Raw genomic sequence first — 23,056 nt, 5'->3', positions numbered from 1 at the left:
AGTCCCTGAAGTAAATACTTACTAGGGCCGACCTGACCATGGGACCCGGAGGAACCATGGGACCTGAGTGTCACTTTCAGAGGGGCGGCAACTTCTGCCAGCCAGCTTGTTCTGCCCACTACGCTGCTTATTTTACGGGGAGCAATCAGGCCAGTAATGTGTACTTCTACTTCCTGCTGACAGTGGAATGCACAATGGGGCGGATGTGATGTCATCAGCCGGAAATGATGGCTGTGTCACCTCCCATGTCCATCACGTCCACCCCATTGTGTGTTCCACTGCTACCAGGAAGTAGAAGTACACATACTGGTGCTCTGTATCTACTGGCCCAATCGGTCCCTGTAAAATAAGCAGCGGAGCGGACGCTGATTTGCCAAGCAAGCACACATCACAGGAGGCATTTTTCAATGGGAGACGGAATTTCACAGACACTAATGAAAGCAATATACAGAGAGGAGGGACACCGTAGCTGTTACATTATGCATCGCTGTTGAGGGGCGGCTTGTGGCTGTGTTAAAGGGTGGGCTTTGTCTGTGCTGCAACCTGGCCTTAGACACAGGCAACAAGCGCCGATTAAGACACTAAAGCCGCCGTTCAAAAATTGACCAAAGGCAACCTTGGGCAGACTGAAACCCCGCCCCGCAACAGCAAGTTCTGTATATTGCTTTCAAAAGTGTGCGTGAAATTCCGCCTCCCATCGAAAAATGCCTCCTGTGATGTGCCCTTGCGCCATGGTCACGTCACTCTAGCTGATTGGCAAATTAGCTAGAGTGTAGCTCCGTCCTGCACATGCGTGGGCACTATTCGATAGGGGGCACTTCTCGACAGAACACCGGCCCTGATACTAACCCTGGGTGATGCTAGACCAAAAATGGCACTGTCACTCTGGACCGAAAAAAAAAGATAAGGGCATTGTAAGGGTGGCGTGGGTGGGCGGACGGGGGGGGGGGGGTGTGATCATGCTCTTAGCAAAATAACATATCTGTAAGATTAGGTTTACTTTCATTGCAACATTAAATTTGTGCTATTTAATTTACTTATGTTGCTTTCTTCATTTGGTGGGGTTAGCGTTCCAAACCAAGGTTAAATGCTGGCTGGCCAATCACAGCATTAAAAGTCTTAATGACATTTTCATGCATTGCACATATCTTTATAAAATAATAACATTTGTATTACTGTGTTTGTTCATTAAAATGCATATAAATGTTTAATGTTATTCCCTATACTCACAAATGAAATTTCTGCAGTAATCTGGGTTTCATTAATTATATGTTTTGAGTGTGTATTACATTACTCCTGGGATAGTGCAGATCATTAAGCTTTTCACATCATTTAACCTTCAGCTTAATGTGCTAATACTGTAGTTTCACAGGCACATCTGTCAGTGGATGAATCATAATGTGGGCTACACACAATACTGTAAAATGCAATGTTATTTTCACTGCATCTGCAGCAAGCAACAGAAAACATTACAAAGATGCAAGAGCAATAGGCACATTGGATTCAATTTGGTAGAGAGGCCAAGCCTATAGCTCAGTGGTCTCCAAATTGTGGCCCGGGGGCCGGATGCGGCCCTTTGCCTGCTTTTATTCGGTCCTTGGGGCAATATTCTTCTCACTGTCAGCAACAGTGGGGCATGGTTCCTGCCACTGACACCGATAATGGGGCACTATTTCTCTTATTGACACATTGGGACACTATTCCTTCCACGGACACCAGTGATGGGGCACTATTCCTCCCGTTGATACCAACAATGGGACACTATTCCTCCAACTGACAACAATGATGGGGCACTATGCCTTCCATGTGTAACTGGGGAGCCCTGTGATGGAGGGACTGTATGACCAGGAGGCTCTGTGTTGGGGGACTATTTAACTGGGGGGGCTTGTGGACTGTGTGATTGGGGGGTTGTGATGGCAATACTATAATAATTTAATGATGTAAGAGGCTCTGATGTGATAGGGGATTCTGATCTGATGGGGAACTCATGTATAGCGTGCCTCTGATGTTATGGTGGCTCCCATGTATATCATGTCAAAGGTTCATTACATTACATAAGAGCCCATCTTTCACATCAGAGGCTCCCATCACAAAAAAGGTCCCTGATCATCTCAGAGGTCCCCCATCACATCAGAGCCCACCCACTTCATGATGGGGGAGCTCTTATGTAAAGGGGAGGGGGGCTCAGTCAGATGTGATGGGGGAACCTCTGATAAAAGGGGGGGGGGGCTTCTGATGTGGATTTAATTTAATCAAGGCCGGTCTTAGTCCAGCTCTGACATTATCAAAACACAAACTGGTTGGTATAGGAAATACTCACACAAAAAATGGCAGTTTGTTGTAGGAAACAGAACAAAGCCGATGACCCCTAAAAAGCCCAGATCTGCCACTATTTTAAGAATATATTATATATATATATATGCCCTTTTAGGAATGTCCTTCTGAAGACTGAATTACACTAACAATTTGTATGTTTTATTAATATGAATGCCTATGATAGTTATTACCAATTAGATGTTTTATTGATTTGATTTACATTATGGACCTTGGCCCAGAGAGTTACCATTGGTCGACTCCAGAGTATGAAATCATTGTCTTACCTCTGTTTTTGTGTCCAGTAGACAGTTCTTAATGTTCCCTGTGTTCTAGAACCAGCAAACCAAGGATTATGTATATCTTTCGCTCCCACAGACGACTGACTGTAGAGGAAGCCAGGCGATGGGCTCGGTCGTTTGATCTACTCCTGTCTCATAAATGTGAGTATACCAAAGTACAAAAATGTAACTGGTATTTGTTCAAGACGTTGCTGCATAACTTTATAGAATTAACTTGTTTTCTTGGACAGTTCCTATTTAAACTGCAAACATATTTTCTAACTTTTTTTCAGCTAGCAGTGATACATTGCAAACTTAGAGGCCAATTTGAAGATCTTTTTTATCAAGATAAATTGTACTGTGAAATCAAGTTTGGGGAAATTGGTGTCTTATTCCTCTAGATCAGTGATGGCGAACTTTGGCACCCCAGATGTTTTGGAACTACATTTCCCATGATGCTCAACAACACTGCAGAGTTCATGAGCATCATGGGAAATATACTGTAGTTCCAAAACATCTATGGTGCCAAGGTTCGCCATCACTGCTCTAGATCAGTGGTCATCAACCCTGTCCTGCAGGGCCCACTAACAGGCCAGGTTTGCAAGATAACTGAAATACATCACAGCTGATATCATTTGCTCCTCAGTGATTGCAGTATTCTGGACTGCATCTCCCCAAGGTAATACATAAAACCTGGCCTGTTAGTGGGCCCTGCAGGACAGGGTTGATGACCACTGCTCTAGATGACCTTCAGCTACTCCCCTGAGAAGGGATGGCCAGGGTACATCTGTAGCGGTTCTGTTAAATTCAATCATATGTAAATAGTTGGATCAGGTGGAGATTATCTTCTCCTTGTCCATATCGATCTTCTATCTAACCTTTCCAGCTACACCACTTCCCCAAATATTAGATGTGTTCCAATAGTTATGTAACAATTTTTTTTAGCTAAATAGCTTCCTTTACCTTACTGCAGTCCTGGTTTCATGTCCTCATTGTTCGTTTTTGCTCTGATGTTGCTGTAATCCTTCTCTGTTCTGGACACTTCCTGGTTGTCTGTTTCCTGATGACCACAGTACTGGGAGATTCTAGTTTCATTTTCCAAACCATCACTGCTCTATGGCTCTGTACATGCACAGAGGCAGGATAACATGCAAAAACGAATCTAGATGCAAAAATGAAACTAGAGGTACAGTACATTATATGATTGATTTTTATCTATTTTTAATCAATTTTAAAAGGAATCAGTTAACTATTATGTCTCTATACCCTGTAAACAGTCATTTCAGCAAAAAAAAATTTTTTCCTTTACAACTCCTTTAAAAGTACCTTCGCCCTAGAATCATTACATGAAAAAATTGATATGTGGACTTTCATGGTACCCAAATAGACAACAGACACATAAATGATCTAAAAAACATTCTTTTAGTACATACTTTTTTAATAAAACCTTATTATGCCTTCACATCAGCACTAAAACCATTCTCTTTTGTGTGGATAGTGCTATCAATAGCTGGATCTTACAGTCTATCACATAAAGTTTATCTGTATCTTCTCAACATGTTTCATGGTTATATCTGCTTCTTCAGGAGTGTTTTTAAAGAGCAAACTTATCTATGAAGAGACAACAATTAATTAAAAACAATAAAGGTTCAACACAGTATCATTTATATAGCTGGACAAAAACAAGTAATATAGATGATGATGATCTCCATAACTTGGTTTTTGTCCAGCCATATAAATTATACTATGTTGTACCTTTTCTGTTTTGATTAACTATTGTCTCTTCATAGATAAGTTTGCTCTAAAAATACTCTTTTTAGATCATTTACGTGTCTGTTGTCCTTTTGGGTACCATGAAAGTCCACATAGACTCCATATGGATTTTTCCTTATACACCACTTCCCTGGCTACCTCAGCTGCATATCACCACAGTCTAGACATGTGCATTCGTTTTCGTTAGAATGCATTTTCGTCCGAAAATCAGGTTTTTTCGTTAACGTTTTAACAAACGATAACGAAAGTGCAAGAAACGAAAACTGAAAGATCTGACATAAAAAATGCTTTATTTTCGTTTTCGTTGCGTTAAAAATTCGATATAGAGAGATTCGACATTATAGGGAAAAGATTTGACATCATAGAGAAAAGATTCGACATTATAGAGAAAAGATTCGACACTATAGAAATAATAGATTTGACATTACAGAGAATAGATTTCAATTTATGAGAAAATAGATTCGACATTATAGAGAATAGATTCGACATTATTACTAGTCATACAACATTAGAATTCTTGTAGGCGGAATATTCGAACGGAAATGTACGATTCGACGTAAAGATTAGACGTTCTGTCGAATATTTTTTTGACCATTAGACAGGAACAAACAAAGATTCGACGTTCCGGCGAATATTCTTTTGCCCATTCGACAGAAACCAAGTATTATTGGATTTTCGGACGAAAGCTATTCCCCAACGAAGAACAAAATAAATCAAAACGATTTTCGGGAATAACTAAATAAATTTATTTTCCAAACGAAAACGAAAAAACAAAACAAAATATTCCAGTCTGCACATGTCTACCACAGTCCCTTCACCCAAACCCCACACACAGCACATTTCTCCTTGACCACTCGCCTACTGTTGACAGTCACATCTCAGCCTTCACGACCAACTCATCACTCCAGCATTACAAACAGCTTTCCTGCTCCACCAGTGTCCTTTCTGCTGCCTCTGTTCCTCGCCATACATTGCCTACAATCTAACAATCAGCTCCTCTCAACAAACTTACCCATTCAGAAAAGCATTGCTTGTCCTTTTACTTAATCTGATGGGATGATCTAATCTGGGAATTGCTGTGTATTGTAATTTATATGACAGAAATTTTAGTAGTATATCATAATGAATTGGCTTAAGGTATAGGTTATATAGCTTAAGGTATGATTTATTTGGTAGCAGGGGTGGTTATATCTTACTACTGACAAAAAACCTGTTTCATATTATATCTGTGTATTGTAACGAATATTCCTAATGTGTTCTGGCTGTCATATTTATAATAAACAGTAGCGGAGGTAGCTGTACCTAAAACAAACCATAGCTTTGAATTGTCATAAAATGTCTAATGTTATATCTGTAGTGAATATGGCTGACTTTCCAGCTGTACCTAGTAATATCCATCAGGTGATGTTATAGCTTGTACTTTCTTGGAAAGGGTTTAAGTTTTTTTTTATGCACTATTATGAAAATTCATTTTTTCCTGTAATTCGGCATCATCTGGGGTCCAGCCTCATCTAGTCCTTTTCTCCCTAGCTTTAAAGTGGTTGTAAAGGCTGAAGGTTTTCTACCATCATGCATTCTATGCATGAAGGTAAAAAAACCTTCTGGGTGCTATTTCACCAACAGCCCCTCCCTTATACTTACCTGTGTCCCTTCTTGATCCTGCGGTGTGCACAGGAGCCTCAGATGTTCCAGGTCTCTTTCTCCTCATTGGCTGGACAAGGCAGCAGGAGCCATTGGTTCTCACTTCTGTCAATCACAACTAGTGAGCCATGAGCAGAGAGCAGGGGTGGGGCCGAGCCACGGCTCTATGTGTCTTATGAACACATAGACAGGGCTCGGCGGCAAGCATGCACAAGTGCCCCATAGCAAGTGGCTAGCTATTAAAGCGGGGGTTCACCCTTAGAGGGCACTTTTCCCCCTTCGCTTCCTGCTCGTTATTACTAGGGGAATCGGCAATTTATTTTAAAATATGTACTTACCCGTTTACGAGACGCATCCTCTCCGTCGCTTCCGGGTATGGGCTTCGGGAATGGGCGGTCCTTCTTGATTGACAGGTTTCCGAGAGGCTTCCGACGGTCGCATCCATCGCGTCACGATTTTCCGAAAGAAGCCGAACGTCGGTGCGCAGGCGCAGTATAGAGCCGCACCGACGTTCGGCTTCTTTCGGCTACGAGTGACGCGATGGATGCGACCGTCGGAAGCCTCTCGGAAGAATGTCAATCAAGAAGGAACGCCCGCTCCCGAAGACCCATACCCGGAAGCGACGGAAGAAGATACAGCTCGAAAACGGGTAAGTACTGCACCTATTTTAATATAAATAGCCGATTCCCCTAGACCGAACGAGCAGGAAGCTAAGGGGAGATTTTTTTTTTTTTTTTAAATGGGTGAACTCCCGCTTTAAGTGCACTGGTCAAGAGGGAGGACCCAAGAGTGCTGGGGGGGGGGGGCTGAGAAGAAGAGGATTGGGGCTGATCTGTGCAAAACTATTTACCATGTTATTTAAAGAGAAAAAACTTTAGAATCACTTTAATGTCCCTGGTGCAGCTCTTTTAGTAGTTTTTTTAGTTCTTTCAATTATGGGGACTCAGCATCATTTGTGGGCACTACTTAAGGCATTCTGCATGCAAATGTAGCCTACCTAGGAATGCCCACTATTTCAGACTGACATCCATCATGACATTTTGATATTTGCCTAACTCCATTCAAGGACACTCTACAGCACCTTGCTTTCCCCTCTCACCATTCATGATCTATTTCAATTGAGTAGATAAGCAAAGGGAGGAACAAACCAGGGAAGGCAAAATATAAGCAAATTTAAATTCAACTTTAATCTGTCCAACTACGGCTAGATCAGGGAACGTTTGCATGTCTATAACACTGCTCAATGTTCCTTGGCTGCTTGGGGTAAGGCCTCGTACACACGGCCGAGGAACTCGACGTGCCAAACACATCGAGTTCCTCGGCCAGTTCAGCACTGAAGCCGCCGAGGAGCTCGGCGGGGCGAGAGCTCCCATAGAACAACGAGGAAATAGAGAACATGTTCTCTATTTCCTCGCCGAGCTCCTCGTCGGCTTCCTCGGCCGAAAGTGTACACACGGCCGGGTTTCTCGGCAGAATTCAGCCAGAAACTCGGTCGGAAGCTGAATTCTGCCGAGGAAACTGGTCGTGTGTACGGGGCCTAAGAATTAATTGGCTTGAATATTTTGCTGGCCAGACTTTTTTTCTTTCATGAAAATACATTTGTTTATACGTATAATGCCGCGTACACACGATCATTTTAAATTACATTTTTGAAAAACAACGTTTTTTCATGCCGAAAAATGATCGTGTGTGGGCTTCATATCATTTTTCGGGTTCTGAAAAACGACAATTTTTTTTCTGAGCATGCTGCATTTTTCAACAACGTTTTCAAACAATGTCGTTTTTTGAGTTGTAAAAAATGATCGTGTGTGGGCTAAAATGACGTTAAAAACCCACGCATGCTCAGAAGCAAGTTATGAGATGGGAGCGCTCGTTCTGGTAAAACTACCATTCGTAATGGAGTAAGCACATTAACAGTAGTGTAACAGACAGAAAATCGCGAATCGTCTTTTACTAACACGGAATCAGCTAAAGCAGCCCCAAGGGTGGCGTCATCCACATGGAACTTCCCCTTTATAGTGCCGTCGTACGTGTTGTACGTCACCGCGCTTTGCTAGAGCATTTTTTTTAAAACAATGGTGTGTGGGCAACATCGTTATAATGATGAAGTTGGAAAAACTTCGTTTTTTCTACATGCCGAAAAACATCGTTTTCATGCCGAAAAATGATCGCGTATACACGGCATGAAATACAAGTGGTACAAGGCAGTGAATGAATGAGTGAATGAATGAGTAACTTGTATAGTGCCACAAACGCAAACTAAATCGCCTCAAGGCACTTTTGCAGCCAGTGTCCGCCTGTGTCTTCAGAAGAGATGGGTCTTAAGCTTCTTGCTGAAGGCCAGATGGTTTTCTTCCAAGCGGATGTCCGCTTGGAAGTGATAACAACACACTGCGGGGGGACCTACTCCCCTTATTTAGCCAGCCAAGCAACTTTATTTGCTATTCCGATCCTTACTAACATTCAACAAGCAAACCAGACTGTTATTATTAAACTCCTACACTCCGGTTTCTGCCAATGTTTATATCTTACACCTTAATTTAGCTACCTGAGAAAATGTTTAGGATTAGCCATATTACAGACAGAATAAATCTCTTATATCTTTTTTAGACCTGACACATAAATATAAACTCCCATTAACCAAATATTATCATTATATCAAAATATGGCACCTCCTTAAAAACAGGAGCTACCTACAGAATTTGCTTTACCAGCGCCTTATATCTTTATTTTAGTTCTTAGTACATTTCATGACTTTACTAAAAGATTGAACATTCTCAAATGGGAAAGAGATTTAGGGCTATCATTCTCTGACACTACCCGGCAAAAGCCTATTAGAACAACTTATAAGGCTACACACTATTAGGTAGATTCAAAGAGATTGGACTAACTTTAGGGCGGCCTAGCCTAGCCTGTTTAGGCTACACCGCCTTAAATTAACTAGGCTAGTAGTGATTTTCAATCTACTTACCTGCTAATCTACGGTGGTGTAGCCTCAAACGAGCGGGCGGAAGGGCGCCTAATTCAAATTGGTTGGAGGGGGGCGTGTTGTATGGAAATGAGGCTTGACCTCACGTTTTTGACGTTTTTTGCTACTGCACATGCGCCGGGCGCCTACATTTCCCAGTGCGCATTGCGGCTAAGTACGCCGTACGGGCCTATTGATTTAGACGTGGACGTAAATGACGTAAATCCCGATTCGCGAACGACTTACGCAAACGACGTAAAAATTTCGAATTTCGCAGTGGGAACGGCGGCCATACTTAACATTACTAGTCCACTAGAGCATAGCTCTAACTTTAGGCGGCCTATCTCTTACGGAAACAACATAATTCGACTGCGGCGGCCGCGCGTACATTCGTGAATCGGCGTACAAGCTCATTTACATAATCTACGCCGGCCGCAATGGAAGCGCCACCTAGCGGTCAGCCAAAACATTGCAATCTAAGATAGGACGGCGCAAGCCGTCCTATCTTAGATATGTTTAAGTGTATCTCTGTTAGAGAATACACTTAAACATAGGTCGGTGCAGATTCAGAGTTAGGTCGGCTTATCTGTAGATAAGCCGGCCTAACTCTTTCTGAATCTACCTATATGTATAGATCATTGGAAACTATTTTATAAAACTCTTCTAAGATGGTATTTCATGCCCTATAAACTTTCTAAGATGTACCTTAACACTGCTCCTGCCTGCTGACATCAATGTTGCTCACTTGCACTAATACATATTCTTTGATTCTGCCCCTTGGTCAAATCCTACTGGAACCAAACCTTTAAATTAATCTCAGACGTTACTCCATCTCCCATCTCTCCAGATATAGCTATGGCACTTTTGCACATTAACATAGAATCTATCAGATATAAAATATTGCAGATATAATTGAGGATCTTAACCATTTTTGTGATTTGGAATGCCTCTATGCAATAAAGAATCATAAATTGCAATCTTTTACTGTAACTTGGAAATTATATGTCACATACAGGTAGGTTGTACCGCTGTGACCACCTATTGTGCTATAATGTTTACTATCTGAATTACTATTTAAATGGCTATTCTCCCCATTGGAACTATTGCCATATTTCATACCATGCGGAAGTGATTTACACAACATAATGCAGGAACATACTTCTGTGACTTGTTTGTACCCACCGACCCAATACACGCTACGCTGTCTTATCATTCCCTGGTTTTATACTATAGCTTAATGGATGCAATATTTGCTATATTGCTGATGTTATTGTGCATGAGCTGCTGAAATTCCTATGCCTTTGTAGTTTTTGTGAAATGCTTTTCCTCTTCTAATCTTATGTTTTTTGTATTTACGTACCTTGTACATTGTAAACCCAAATAAAAATGAATCACTCTAAATAGAAATAGTGCAAAAATGGGTTAGAGTGGTTAATTGAAGCAATTACCCCTATACTAGTAGCGGTGTGTGAAAGTGCCATATTTGAGACTTGGGTGTATGCAGATATGGTGCATGAACGAGTAGTGGTCATAAATATTGAGCAGGTGACCTTCAGCCATCTAGTAATAGCTTTTCATTGAAATATGCATACATGGTATATTGGTCTGTTGACAGTCCCTCAAATTGCTCTTTGTGATTCTTGGTTTAGATATATTGCAACTTTAGGATAATTTAGGCGGTACAATAAGTATGGAGGAACGAATAGGAGAGATGGGTAGATTTTGGGGTATAGTGGGTGAACATGTACAATGGTAAGGAGAAGAGGAGAGAGGGAGGGTTAGGGATAGTAATATGGAAAAGAAGGTAAAAAGGGGGGACTGTGAACTATTAATTGGAAGAGAAAAGTTGGTGTATGTCAGAAGGTGCAATCTCGGCAAAGCTCAACTATGAAGGGTGACCTTTACATTGGGCCTTGTTTAGGTTACTTGGGTTGGAGTTGGAGCATGAAGTATTATTTAGGTATATGCTAGGGTTGCTTTAATGTGTAGCAAGCAAGTCAAGGTACGATAAGTGTAAATTGTTGTAGTCTGGCATAGGAGATGTGTATTAGCTCTTCAATTTCCACAAATTTTTTGACATTTTTTTCAGTGGTTGGCTCATGCCTGTTGGGTCAGCCACAAAATAAAGTCCTTAGGTAATTAAGGATCTTCGAGTAATGCATACGACTTATACAGGACAATTTTTAAATAAATCAGCAAAAAGGGAACTTGCTGTGGGCAAAGCTGAACAAACTACGTAAACATTGCCATACCTAAACATCAGGGTTTGTACATTGCTGTTTAGTAAAATGAAGAAGTGTGAAGTTTGATCAGAATCTTTTTACCCTAGATGGCCGCTCTGCATTCCGTGCCTTCCTCCAGACAGAATTCAGTGAAGAGAATTTGGAGTTCTGGATGGCCTGTGAAGAATACAGGAAAACCCGCTCCATTAACAAACTGCCAGCAAAGGCTCGTCATATCTTCCAAGAATTCATTGACGTTCAGGCTCCCAGAGAAGTAAGCTGAAGTAATCTTCACTATTCACTAATGACACAATAAATCTGTAATTTCAAGGATCTAATTACTGAGAGATAAAGTCCACTGATGTATATAGTAATTAAAAGGACCAGACGCTACTAGGATGGCAAGCATGCATATACCCTGCCAAATTCAGAGGTCCTTGGTCAGAGGGTCTGCCATTTTTACCCAAAAGATGTGTATCTCATTGAGTACTTCAGAGCAATGTTCTCAACTTATGTATGTACAGTAGCGCCTTATTAACCACTTCAATACCGGGCTTTTATACCCACCTCAATACTGGGCCTATTCTGGCATTTCTCTCCTACATGTACAAATCATCATTCTTTTGCTAGAAAATTACGCAGAACCCCCAAACATTATATATGTTTTTTTAGCAAACACCCTAAGGCCGCGTACACACGGTCGGACAAAACCGATGAGAATGGACCGAGGTTCAGTTTCATCGGTCCAAACCGACCCTGTGTATAGCCCATCGGTCTGTTTTTCTTCGGTCCAAAATTTTAAAACATGCTTCAAAACCGAACCGATGGACCGCTGCCCGATCGGTCCAAACCGATGGTTAGTACAGAAAAGCATCGGTTCAAAACCCGCGCATGCTCAGAATCAAGTGGACGCATGCTTGGAAGCATTGAACTTCGTTTTATTCAGCACGTCGTGTGTTTGACGTCACCGCGTTCTGACCCGATCGGTTTTTGGAACGATGGTGTGTACGCACATCAGACCATCAGGCCACTTCAGCGGTGAACCGATGAAAACGGTCCGTCGGACCATTGTCATCGGTTTGGAACGACCATGTGTACAAGGCCTAAGGAATAAAACGACGGTCATTGCAACGTTTTATCTTGCACTGTATTTGCGCAATCGTTTTTTAAACGCCTTTGTTTGGGGAAAAAATGGTTTCATGAATTAAAAAAATAACAAAACAGTAAAGTTAGCCCAATTTTTTTGTAAAATATGAAAGATTATGTTACACCGAGTAAATAGATAGCTAACATGTCACGCTTTAAAATTGCGCACACTCATTGAATGGCACCAAACTTCGGTACTTAAAAATCTCCATAGGCAACGCTTTGACATTTTATAGATCTAACTCCACACAGTAATGCAAGGCTTTCTCCCTGGTGTGGAGTGTAGTGCTCGCCCCCTCCCCTGGAATACAGGAGAGTCAGGACGCTATCTACGTTCCAGATCGAGAAAGGAGCTGTGTGTTAGTGGGCATCCTGACTCTCCTATAGTCCAGGGGAGGGGTCGAGCACGACACTCCGCACCAGGGAGAAAGCCTTGCATTACTGTGTGGAGTTAGAGACAGAAGAACAGGAAGTGAGGCTTTCTCACAAGAAATAAGGACATTTAAAAGCAAAATCGATAGATGAGGTAAGTGAAGGAGGACTGCACTATGGTAAAGGAAGCTATTTAGGGGAAAAAATGACCTTTACAACCCCTTTAATACAGGTGTTCTGCTCTACTGAGGGGGATTTGTAGGCTGAAATTGCTAGTTGCCCCTATCTTCAGTCTTTCTAAGTCAATGAGACTATTCTGCATATCTGATTCTGTGACTGAGAAAATATTGGAACCATCAGTGTGAAAGCCAGGCAGCTAGCATTTTTAGCAGCAGGAATTAACAGCAACAATGACGAAAGCCTATTTCCCTTAATAAAGATTTGCTATCTACACATTGCACATCATGTCTTTCCACTTTCCACTTATCTGACATCAGTTAGATTGTGACTTTGCATGATATTAGTTGTGTCCCTCTTTTGTCTTCCCCTATTTGCACAAAACTCCCACAGACAAATATAGAATTATATAGAGACTACGCACGCTGATAAAAATAATTCCTGAGCAACATTTTCTTATCATAAGGTCAGAAGATGCTTTTTTTCCAGCTATACCGCTAGTGGTGATTCAGGCATAGTATAGTTCATTATAATGAACCCACATGAATCATAAATCATACGCTTTCAACTCACTTCCTTAATTTTTAGACATTGAAAGTTTTATACTGGTCTGGGAATCTTTCATCAAACCCAGAGATTAACAGAAAACTAAGATGACGTTTTGATGCTGGAGGAAAAAATACCATCTGAATATGTATTAGTGGATTAGTTCAGCTACTTGATGTACTGAATCAATATGCATCATTAACTATGCTACTTAAACTGATGCTCTAATTTTCTCAACAAGCATAATAAAAATTATAAATAAGTAATGTAAAGCTGATTAGAGATTCCGCTTCAGTTCAAGCACATAAACTAAAACAAAAACAGCTTAATCTGTGCAGGCAGATGGTAAACGACTAGTTACCAGTATTGCCTGCGGCCTTCCTGTAGCCCCCCCCCCCTCCAAATTACTGACTTACTATACTTTGATAGAGGAGCAGTGCTTTGATTCCTCATGTCAGAGCAGCCCCTCTGATGACTGGGGAATATTTCCGAAGCAGTAGGAGTATCAGAAGAAGCACATATCCACAGAAAGAATGAAGCAGGGAGATTTTTGCACATAGGCCTTCCATTACAGCTTCCTCTTCAGCAAAGAGAAACATACGTCACACAGTAGCCACACCACCAAATCTCATTCCAAACTTTGTGAGACTAGAAGTCAGAGGCATGGTGGTTGATTTGCAAAATCTGGTGCAGCTCTGTATAGAAACCAATCAGCTAAGTTTCTAGTGTCTTTTGTCAAAGCCTAAATTAATCTTCCTGGCGGTATGATTATGTAAGGTTTTTGATGCTCAAAGCAGTACACTGTTTCGCATGGAAATTTGGCGTTTTATATTGTAGGCTAGTAGACATCCCGGGTATGATGAAGTTTGAAATACAAAACCATAAATTATAATATAATAAATAACTATAAATAATTATAACAAATAATAATATAATAATAATAATAATAAAAAAAAATATTCAATAATGTTATAAATTCAAAAACACAGAAATTTGCTCAGTTGCAGAATTGTAGCTGTCATTACTTTCAGTGTCACTTTCGCTCAATTCTGCAAGTGACTCTAATTTATTATCGCTGTTTTCTAGCTGGTCTAAAACCGCTTTTGACATAAAGGGACACTTTTTGGTTGCTATGGACAATCTGAAGTTTCCAGGCAGAAAGAACAATATATTTAATATAAAACTGCATGCAGGACACTGGAAAAACTACTAGGGACAGAAGGTATGTGAAATAATTTGATACAGTAATGTAATCTGTAAGGTTACATTGTATTACGTTTTTTTCACTTTTTAAATTTGGCACCGGGCTCCTTCCCCGTGCGCCGTGATGCTCGCAGGGAATGGAGCCCGGCACTGTGATACATAGAGCTGAGTACACAGCTCGCACACACAGTGGGAGGACATCGTAGGATCCTGAGAACAAGGTAAGTAATTTTGCCTGGATCTTGCAATGCGATCCCGAATGTGGCTCGGGGTTACCGCTTTTGGTAATGATAATTCATCCCGAGCCACTCTCAGGAATACCACTAGGGAGTTCAACAAGCTGAAGTTAGGAGCTGATTGGCTACCATGCACAGCAGTACCTGATTTTGCACACTCCAGTTAAAGTAAATCAACCCCAGTGTGCCTTAGACAATCCTAATCTGTTGATGTTCTGCTAATTGGTGATTAGATAAAGTCACATGTCATGAAATGCAGTGTTACTTGTCAGGAAGAATTCAAGACAATCCCTGCAAATTAAGGGAATTCCTTGGGGACTCTGCCCCCCCCCCCCCCCGATTACTAGAACTAGTATCCCCATTTAAAGATTTTCCTTCTATTCGTTTTCTGGGGAAAAAGTTGGGATTTTCTTTTACTATCACCTTCAATGATAATGGTAAACATGACAAATAAGAGAGGGTGAATCTCCTTACGGGGGCACATACAGCAATAAAAGCTGACCTTCTTCACTCTATCCAAACTAATCCTTCTCCACTCTAACCAGAGAAGATTGAGTACTGTCCATGATACTTTTTTTATTTGCACTAACATATAATTTTTCATGGACAAGCTTTCGGGGTATGGACAAGCTTCAAGGTCCAAGCAGTACTGATTCACAAAATTTTTAGCAGAAACTATCCAAAACCAAAAAAAATGTTGTCTTTAGTTATACTTTAACATTTTGGCTAGCTCTTTATTTTCTGTCCCTGGGACAATGGTCACATGGGCCGAAAAAAAGAGCGGGTCTTTGTGGTAGAGACACAGACAGCAATGAAAACTTGACAGAGGTACCATTTATTCCCTACTCTACTTCAGAGAACATAACAGGTTTGTCACTCACTGGTGAAGCTATCTTACTTGAATAGGAAGAAGTACAAACTAATTATTGAATCACATGCAGAATAGTCACAGCCTCATCTGCCATGAACATGAAAAAAAAAAAAAAGAATAAACTCGGAGAGCCATAGCTAGGCCATCTGGGGTCGACCTAGTTTTGGAGATACGGGGCTCCGAGTACAGCCTGTCAAAAGCTACATACATCGTGGCCACTTTAAATACAAGTTGGCACACGCTGTTTGCAGCAGACTGAGAGGATGAACTTACAGTGCCTCTTTTTGTCAGAGGCACTGAGCTCAATGGACAGCTTGGAGTCTTGGACCAATTGTAAAGCACTATTTGTCCGAGCTGTCCAATAAAAATGCTGCAGTGAAGGCTGTCCTCTCACTTTAGTGTCATAGAAGGTGGCATGTGTCTAAAAGACACATGCTCCCTTCCAGCCCAGCTCTCTTAATTACAAGGAAAAAACACCGGTATAAGGTTTACCCATAATCCCACGTTTTTCTCACACAGTTAAGAGGGAGAATATGCTGCTGCTGAAAAGGTACTTTTTTAATCAAGCTAAATAATATATAATTATGCTATATGTTATAACATAATAAAATTATTGGAAATGGTAGTACTCTTGCGCTATCTGTACTGGACACCGGGGGGCACTGCTGCAATCACCTTAGAGTCTGCCTTACACAGAAAAAATTCAAATATGGAAAGTGATGGTGAAGCGCTGTGAACTAAAAATAGAAGGGGATCTCAATACCTAACAGGTAGGTAACCCTAAAGTGAAATACATAAATAAATAAATAGATACTAGGTGACTATTACAGGGAAAGAAAGGTGAATAAACAACATATAATGTGAACATAAAGTGACACGAATGTACCAGGCTGGATGAACCAGAGACACAGTGGTAAAGGTGCACGGATGTGAACCAAACAGTAGCTTACACAAACTAAAATAACTGTGTACAGAAACAATGTATAACAGAAATACGTGAAAAATGGTCTATTTCGGGAATAGGAGTTACAGAGCCGACACAGACCGACGGCGATGAGACGAGCTCACCGCTCGTAGGTGTTTTGCTTCTGCCCCAATTTTAAATGTGAGTTTTTACTTTGCTGCTACTTGTACTCTAATAAATTTCACAAGATACTGCACCATGGGCCTTCCTCTCTTTTCTTCCATCTTGTACCCCCTGAGCACTGGCTGATACTACGGACAGGAGGTGGAAGATACAGAGAAGGTGGAAGTGAGAGTTGTTTTGTCTGTCAGTGATCCTCCAGCATACCAGTTCCAATGTTGTTTATTCACCTTTCTTTCCCTGTAATAGTCACCTAGTATCTATTTATTTATTTATGTATTTCACTTTAGGGTTACCTACCTGTTAGGTATTGAGATCCCCTTCTATTTTTAGTTCACAGCGCTTCACCATCACTTTCCATATAATAAAATTATTATTTATCTATGTACTGTGAAATTACTGGTTTAAAGTTATAACTTCAAGCTTCAGTAATTTGTCCGTTAAGCCACCTGCTTGAGTACAGTTTTTGATAGAAAATTACTCAGAATCCCCAAACATTATATTGATATATATATATATATATATATATATATATATATATATATATATATATATTTATTTTTATTATTATTTATTTTAGCAGACACTCTATAGAATAAAATTCTGGTCATTGCAACTTTTTATGTCACATTGTATTTGCGCAGCAATTTTTCAAACGTGTTTTTTTTTCATGAAATAAAAGCCCACGAAAGTATATGTGAAAGATGATGTTACGCTGAGTAAATAGATACCTACAATGTCATGCTTTAAAATTGCACACATGTGTGGAATGGCGCCAAACTTCAGTATCTTAAAATCTCTATAGGCAACGCTTTTACATTTTTTAGAGGTGGCATGTTTAGAGTTGCAGAGGAGGTCTAGTGCTAGAATTATTGCTCTTGCGCTAATGTCCGCGGAGATACCTCAGATGTGTGCTAAAACAAGTCCTTATTGTCAGGTCACCTGTGGCCAGGTGACAAATAAACCCCGATGGAGACAGGGGTGCACCGCAAGGTAGTGAATCCAATAGCAGACTGCTGCAGGTGGACAGGAAACGTGAACCCAAGATTCCCCAGGGCGCGGAGTCTAAGGTCCAGCAGGTGTTCACCAGAGCCTCTAGTGGTGAAGATGGCCTTCGCTGCAACTGAACCCAGGTCGCGGCCCCTGGGGTCCCCCAGGTCACACTCCGTAGGGAGAGAGGGGAAGCAGTCACTGAGGACACAAGGGATGGTGATGGGTAAGCCGAGGTCGGGGCAACAGGCATACAAGGGTAACCAAGGGACAGGCCAAAAAGTTTAGGGTCACAGGCAAACAGGAGTAGTCAGAGACGAGCCAAAATCGGTACACAGAAAAGTAAATGTAGCACACGGCAGACAGGAACAATCTAACAAACAAAGTTGAACAGCAAAGCAGACCTGCAGTGCAACAGTTAATATAGACTTCCTGGGATGGCCTGGGGTGGGGCCATACAGGAAGGAGAGATGATAAAAAGGCAGCCAGAAGAGAGTCAGGCCTCTAATGGAGACATGAGGAAAAGGTAAGCTGCCAGACATTATTGCATGTCCTTGACACTTATGCTGGTTAAATTAGTAAACTATGGGAACTAATGAAGGTGCTACATATAATCTATATAATCAGAGAATGGTTCAGGTTCTTTTCTTGTATTATATAGATTATATATGGCACTTTCATTAGTTCTCATAGTTTACTAATGAAAGCAACACTTGTTTTATTAAATTCAGGACTGTTGGTAGCTAATGAGAATCGAATAGGTAACTTGTGAATATGTAACCTGTGTGTATCTGGCTCTGATACCAGCCAGTGCCTCACCAGCCACTGACCTCACCGCACGTCCCTGAATAGTCGTGTTGCTTAGCGACCCTCTCTGCTTCTCCACACAAATCTTAAATTTATAAAGTAAGTCCTTCTTAGGATGTATTTTATATATCTTTTTCTCTTATTGCTGTAAATCAGAAAATCCATAATGATATAGGGGTGTCTACAATCTGTATGATTATAAGTAGCTCTTGCTGCCTGTCTTTCTCACCTTTTTTTGGTTAGTTTTGAAAAATCATTAGAGATCCCTGCAGCTCTTCAACAAATAATAACACTGTGCAGTAAATAATAACACAGTTTTCCGTAAATAGCCGACCTGCGAGTCGGCTCTATATAGTGCCTGCGCAGTCAGCTCTACACGGCGGGCTCAGGCGCCGTATAGCGCTGACTCGCAGGTCGGCTATTTACGGAAAACTGGTGACGCACCTCATGCGCCATGGGAAGTTTTTCACCAGACGTCAATCATCTAACCTCTCAATAGGAACGCCCAGTCCCGCGGGAATCAGAACCCGGAAGCCGGGGGGAAAATAACAATATAACGCTATGTACGGCGACAAAAAAAAATACCTGCATACTGTACATGTCGTTAGTATGCTGGATGTAATGTTAGATAATTGTTTTAGAGTGAACCTCCACTTTAAGTTAGCCAATAAAGGGTATCACTTAAACCTTGATTCATTAATCGATGACTACACAATACAATACAATTTTAGAAATATATGCAACCCTCACCTTGTACACTCACTATGTTTAAACTTTGCTTTTCAAAAGGTGAATATTGATTTCCCAACTCGAGAAATGACTAAACGAAATCTGCAGCACCCATCATTGTCCTGTTTTGATCTGGCCCAGTTGAGAGTACGCAGTCTAATGGAAAGGGATTCCTACCCAAGGTTTCTCCGTTCTCAAATCTACAATGACCTACTCAGCCACACGCAGAAGAGTCCATGCTAGTTCTACATATGGTTTTCAGAGACTTGTTGGTCACTTGGCCCATCCAAAGAACAGTCTTGCACTATGGCAAGAAGAACAGAGGTGACCCAGAAATGACTGCTTCTGACAATTAAGCGTCTTCACTGCCAACAATAATATATCATCATCATCTGGCTATTCTGAATCAACCTGTGACTCCATTGAATATTTTCATCCTTGCAGATCAGTGGACAGAGAAAATTCTGGGTTTCTAAAGAAATGGAAGAATTGTAGAAGAGTCCTGATGTCTCCAACATTGCAAAGCATGTGTGTCTTTACTTGTTGATTACCATAGCTAATGCTTGAATTCCATCTTTAACTATCACATTAATTCAATCAACATGTTCAGACGCACATACTTAATTACTGCATATGTCATATCTGATTGTTATGTCTCATAGGCATATATTTCAACGAACAAGACAAAAATGTTCTAATTTAAGTTGACTTGAAATGTTCGTTGTGTGTAGAAACAATGGAAGGTCTGAAGGGTAGAAAGTGGTTGTACGGCATGTGAGAAATTTAATTAAATGAACGTTAAGTTTCTTTAGTTAATTGGAAAGGCTTCAGGATCATCTGAAATGTGACTATGTAAGGCTGTTTCTCCCAGGTCTGAGGGCACATTAGGACAAGAGCAAACTGACAAGAAGGAGTACACTTAAAACAAAGAATATATTTTAAAAAAAATAAGTTATTATTTATAAAATTTATATGTACAAGTTTCAGAAGCTTTCTAGCAATTAAAACATTTCAACTCAAGCTGTCTCTATAAGATATGATATCCCATGGTAACTATAATTCTTGAAAAACTATCCAATTAGTTAGCTTTCAGACTTCATAATACCAAAATGGCTGCTTGCATAAGCAGGTTTATTAAGCTACTCAGACAATCTGGCTGAAATAAGCATTTAAAATTTGATGAAAACATGGAATCCGTAAGTACACATGTATCTAGCAGATACTATTCAAACTGATCTTTTAGATAAAGTGTATGTAAACCCTGAACTTTACTTATTTTCTCCCTTTTGGCCTGTTAAATATACCATTAGAAGCGTTTTGTTATATCCGTTCAATAAGTGCAAGAAATCGACTCAACTGCCTGTGCAGCCTACGTCTGCTTTATTGTTATTACTCAACAATGTTCACAGTTTGCTCTGTAGACTAGAGAACACCTCTCTCTGGTGTTATTGAGATTAGTAAAGCAAAAGTGTTCTGTAGTCTGAACTCAATCCCAGTTCACAATGCTGCTTCTCCATAGATACAGGAGAGTGAATGTCACCCTTGGGCAGAAAGAGTTTTACTGGCAGGATCACAGATGACCAATAAGGGAAAACAAACAAATGCAGCCAGCACATTTGAGAACTCAAAACACTACACTTTTCTTGGGTTTAGATACACTTTTAGGGCACTTTAATAGATTATGTGCAATATATTAAACTGAGGTCAAACTAGCATGGGGAAATCACAGAAGGACCAATGATATAAGCAGCACTGAGAGATGGAAATTTATTTTGTGAAGAGGGAGAAAAATAAATCTTAAAATCACCAGTACTTAAAGAAAGCCAATCACAAACCTTGGCAATTCAGACTTGAGCATATGATATAAAAAATGCATATATTGCTGATATTTTCATTTGCATTGCTGAGGTTTGTGACAGCTTTATTTCATTAAAATATGAAATAAAAAGATGTCCCAAACTGCCAGGCTGCTGATGAATTCTTTTTTTTTTTCAATTTCAAAGAGCTTTATTGTTTGCTGAGCATTACAAAAGCCACCAATCGAAAACGTATTCCCTGATGTGTTTCTCCCCACCAGGGACTTATTCATAGAACATCATGATTGCTATAGAGGAGCGCAGGTATGGTTTGGTGGCTCAGGTAATGCTCAGCAAACAACAAGGCTCTTTTGAATTTTTTTTTTAGAGAATGTGTAGTTCATACTTTTTTGCTACATGCATTGCAGGGAGCTCATAGACCATGTTGAGAAGAACCAAACAGAAACAATTGTAAACTGGTCAAAGATGAGGTCTTCATGGGTGATAAAAATTGCAGCAATTATTGTTTGGATGATGTGCTCAAGCAAGGACAAAAAATTTAAAAAATATGGCAAAATATCTATTCTTCTTGTGCGCAAAGTACACATGTCACATGCTTACTAGACATGGTCATTCATTGTAGGAATAAGAAATGGACAGAATAAAGGCTTTGTCCTTATCTGGCCCAATCTTTTGTAGCTATGCACTGCCTTGCTTTTCCTAGAAATGGAAATGATTTATGTATAATGATATCTTTTTTTTCAGTGAAATTGGATTAGGAAGATCAGACAATCGATACGAATATAACCAATGCATTCTGAGATGTAGCAAATAGCAAAAATCTAATTTTAAGATTAATGAGCAATTAAATGAAATATGAAAATTAGATCATGCAATTCGTTTATTTCAAAGTGTACTTTGTGGTGGAATGAAGAAATAATTCTAGGCTTTTGTAGCTAAAAGCACCCCAAAATGAATATCTACAATACTCTACTGTGGTTCTGGAAATACAAATGTACCTACACAAACCTACCCAAATCCGTTTTGGGAGTTGTACTGTAGATGTTCAAAGTGATGCATCATTTGTCAGCAGTGGGAGTTAACCATTATAAATACAACGTGTACATGTCATATCAGTGTATGGTCGGCTCTAACCAATTTGGGTGTTCAATGAGAAAGTTTATTCTTTATATAGAGAATTCCAAGAACCATAAAATATGGTTCACGTGAGGATGACAATGTAGTTACCTTATATGACTACATTATACATCCCACAAGTTTGATTGCCCTTTACAGTTGTTCACACGACAGGTTTGGACAACAACTTGCTAATTCACCAGATAATAAAGATGTATGATCCCTTTAAGAAATTGGATGTACACATTAAGAGCAACTGCAATATAATTTTAAATGTTTGAATAGTAGTGCAAACATTTTAATTGCCTACTACAAACTACTGGTAAATGAACTAAAACTTTTAGCTATGTTATCACTAAATAAATATCTCGGCAGTCACTTTTTAGGTTTTGACCACATTTGCATATTGCCATATTTACAGAACCTGGGCACGTTTTGTGGGAACAAAATGTCCAAGCAGAGCTGAAAAATCAGAATTGATCAGACATATACTAACCAAATAAACTGACAAATGGCCCAATCCATGTATGAGCACTTCTGTCAAATCCCAGTATCAAATATTGGGTAGTAGGGACCTTTATTCACCAAGAAGAATTCTTATTTGTGATGTAGCGCTAAAATTGTAAAAGGTAATTACAAACTAAAAATAATCTACAAAACCTCCGAGACTGCAGCAGTTAAAAAACAACCTAAACTAGGCCCAGGTCCAATGGATCCTGCTGCTGTATTAAAACAAATGAGAAGCAAGAGAGCAGAGAGAGTCT

The 23,056-nt window shown here is 40.2% G+C and overlaps 1 protein-coding gene across 3 annotated transcripts in view; it reads left to right on the top strand.

The window, feature by feature from the left end:
* Positions 1-21,714, top strand: part of RGS8 (regulator of G protein signaling 8) — a 97,434-nt gene extending 75,720 nt beyond the window's left edge. For 2 of the 3 annotated variants that reach the window (XM_040360254.1, XM_040360252.1), the window contains exons 3-5: positions 2,650-2,756; positions 11,306-11,472; positions 19,420-21,714. In XM_040360254.1, the coding sequence (XP_040216188.1) occupies positions 2,650-2,756; positions 11,306-11,472; positions 19,420-19,602 (457 nt within the window). In that variant the 3' untranslated portion in view covers positions 19,603-21,714. The remainder of the gene's footprint in view (positions 1-2,649; positions 2,757-11,305; positions 11,473-19,419) is intronic. The other variant, XM_040360255.1, reaches the window with a different exon arrangement.
* The last annotated feature ends 1,342 nt before the right edge of the window (positions 21,715-23,056 follow it).

Source organism: Rana temporaria, chromosome 7 (assembly GCF_905171775.1).
Source record: "Rana temporaria chromosome 7, aRanTem1.1, whole genome shotgun sequence".
NCBI lineage: Eukaryota > Metazoa > Chordata > Amphibia > Anura > Ranidae > Rana > Rana temporaria.
The sequence above is the reverse complement of the archived record's forward strand: the minus strand, read 5'-3'. Positions and strand labels throughout refer to the sequence as shown.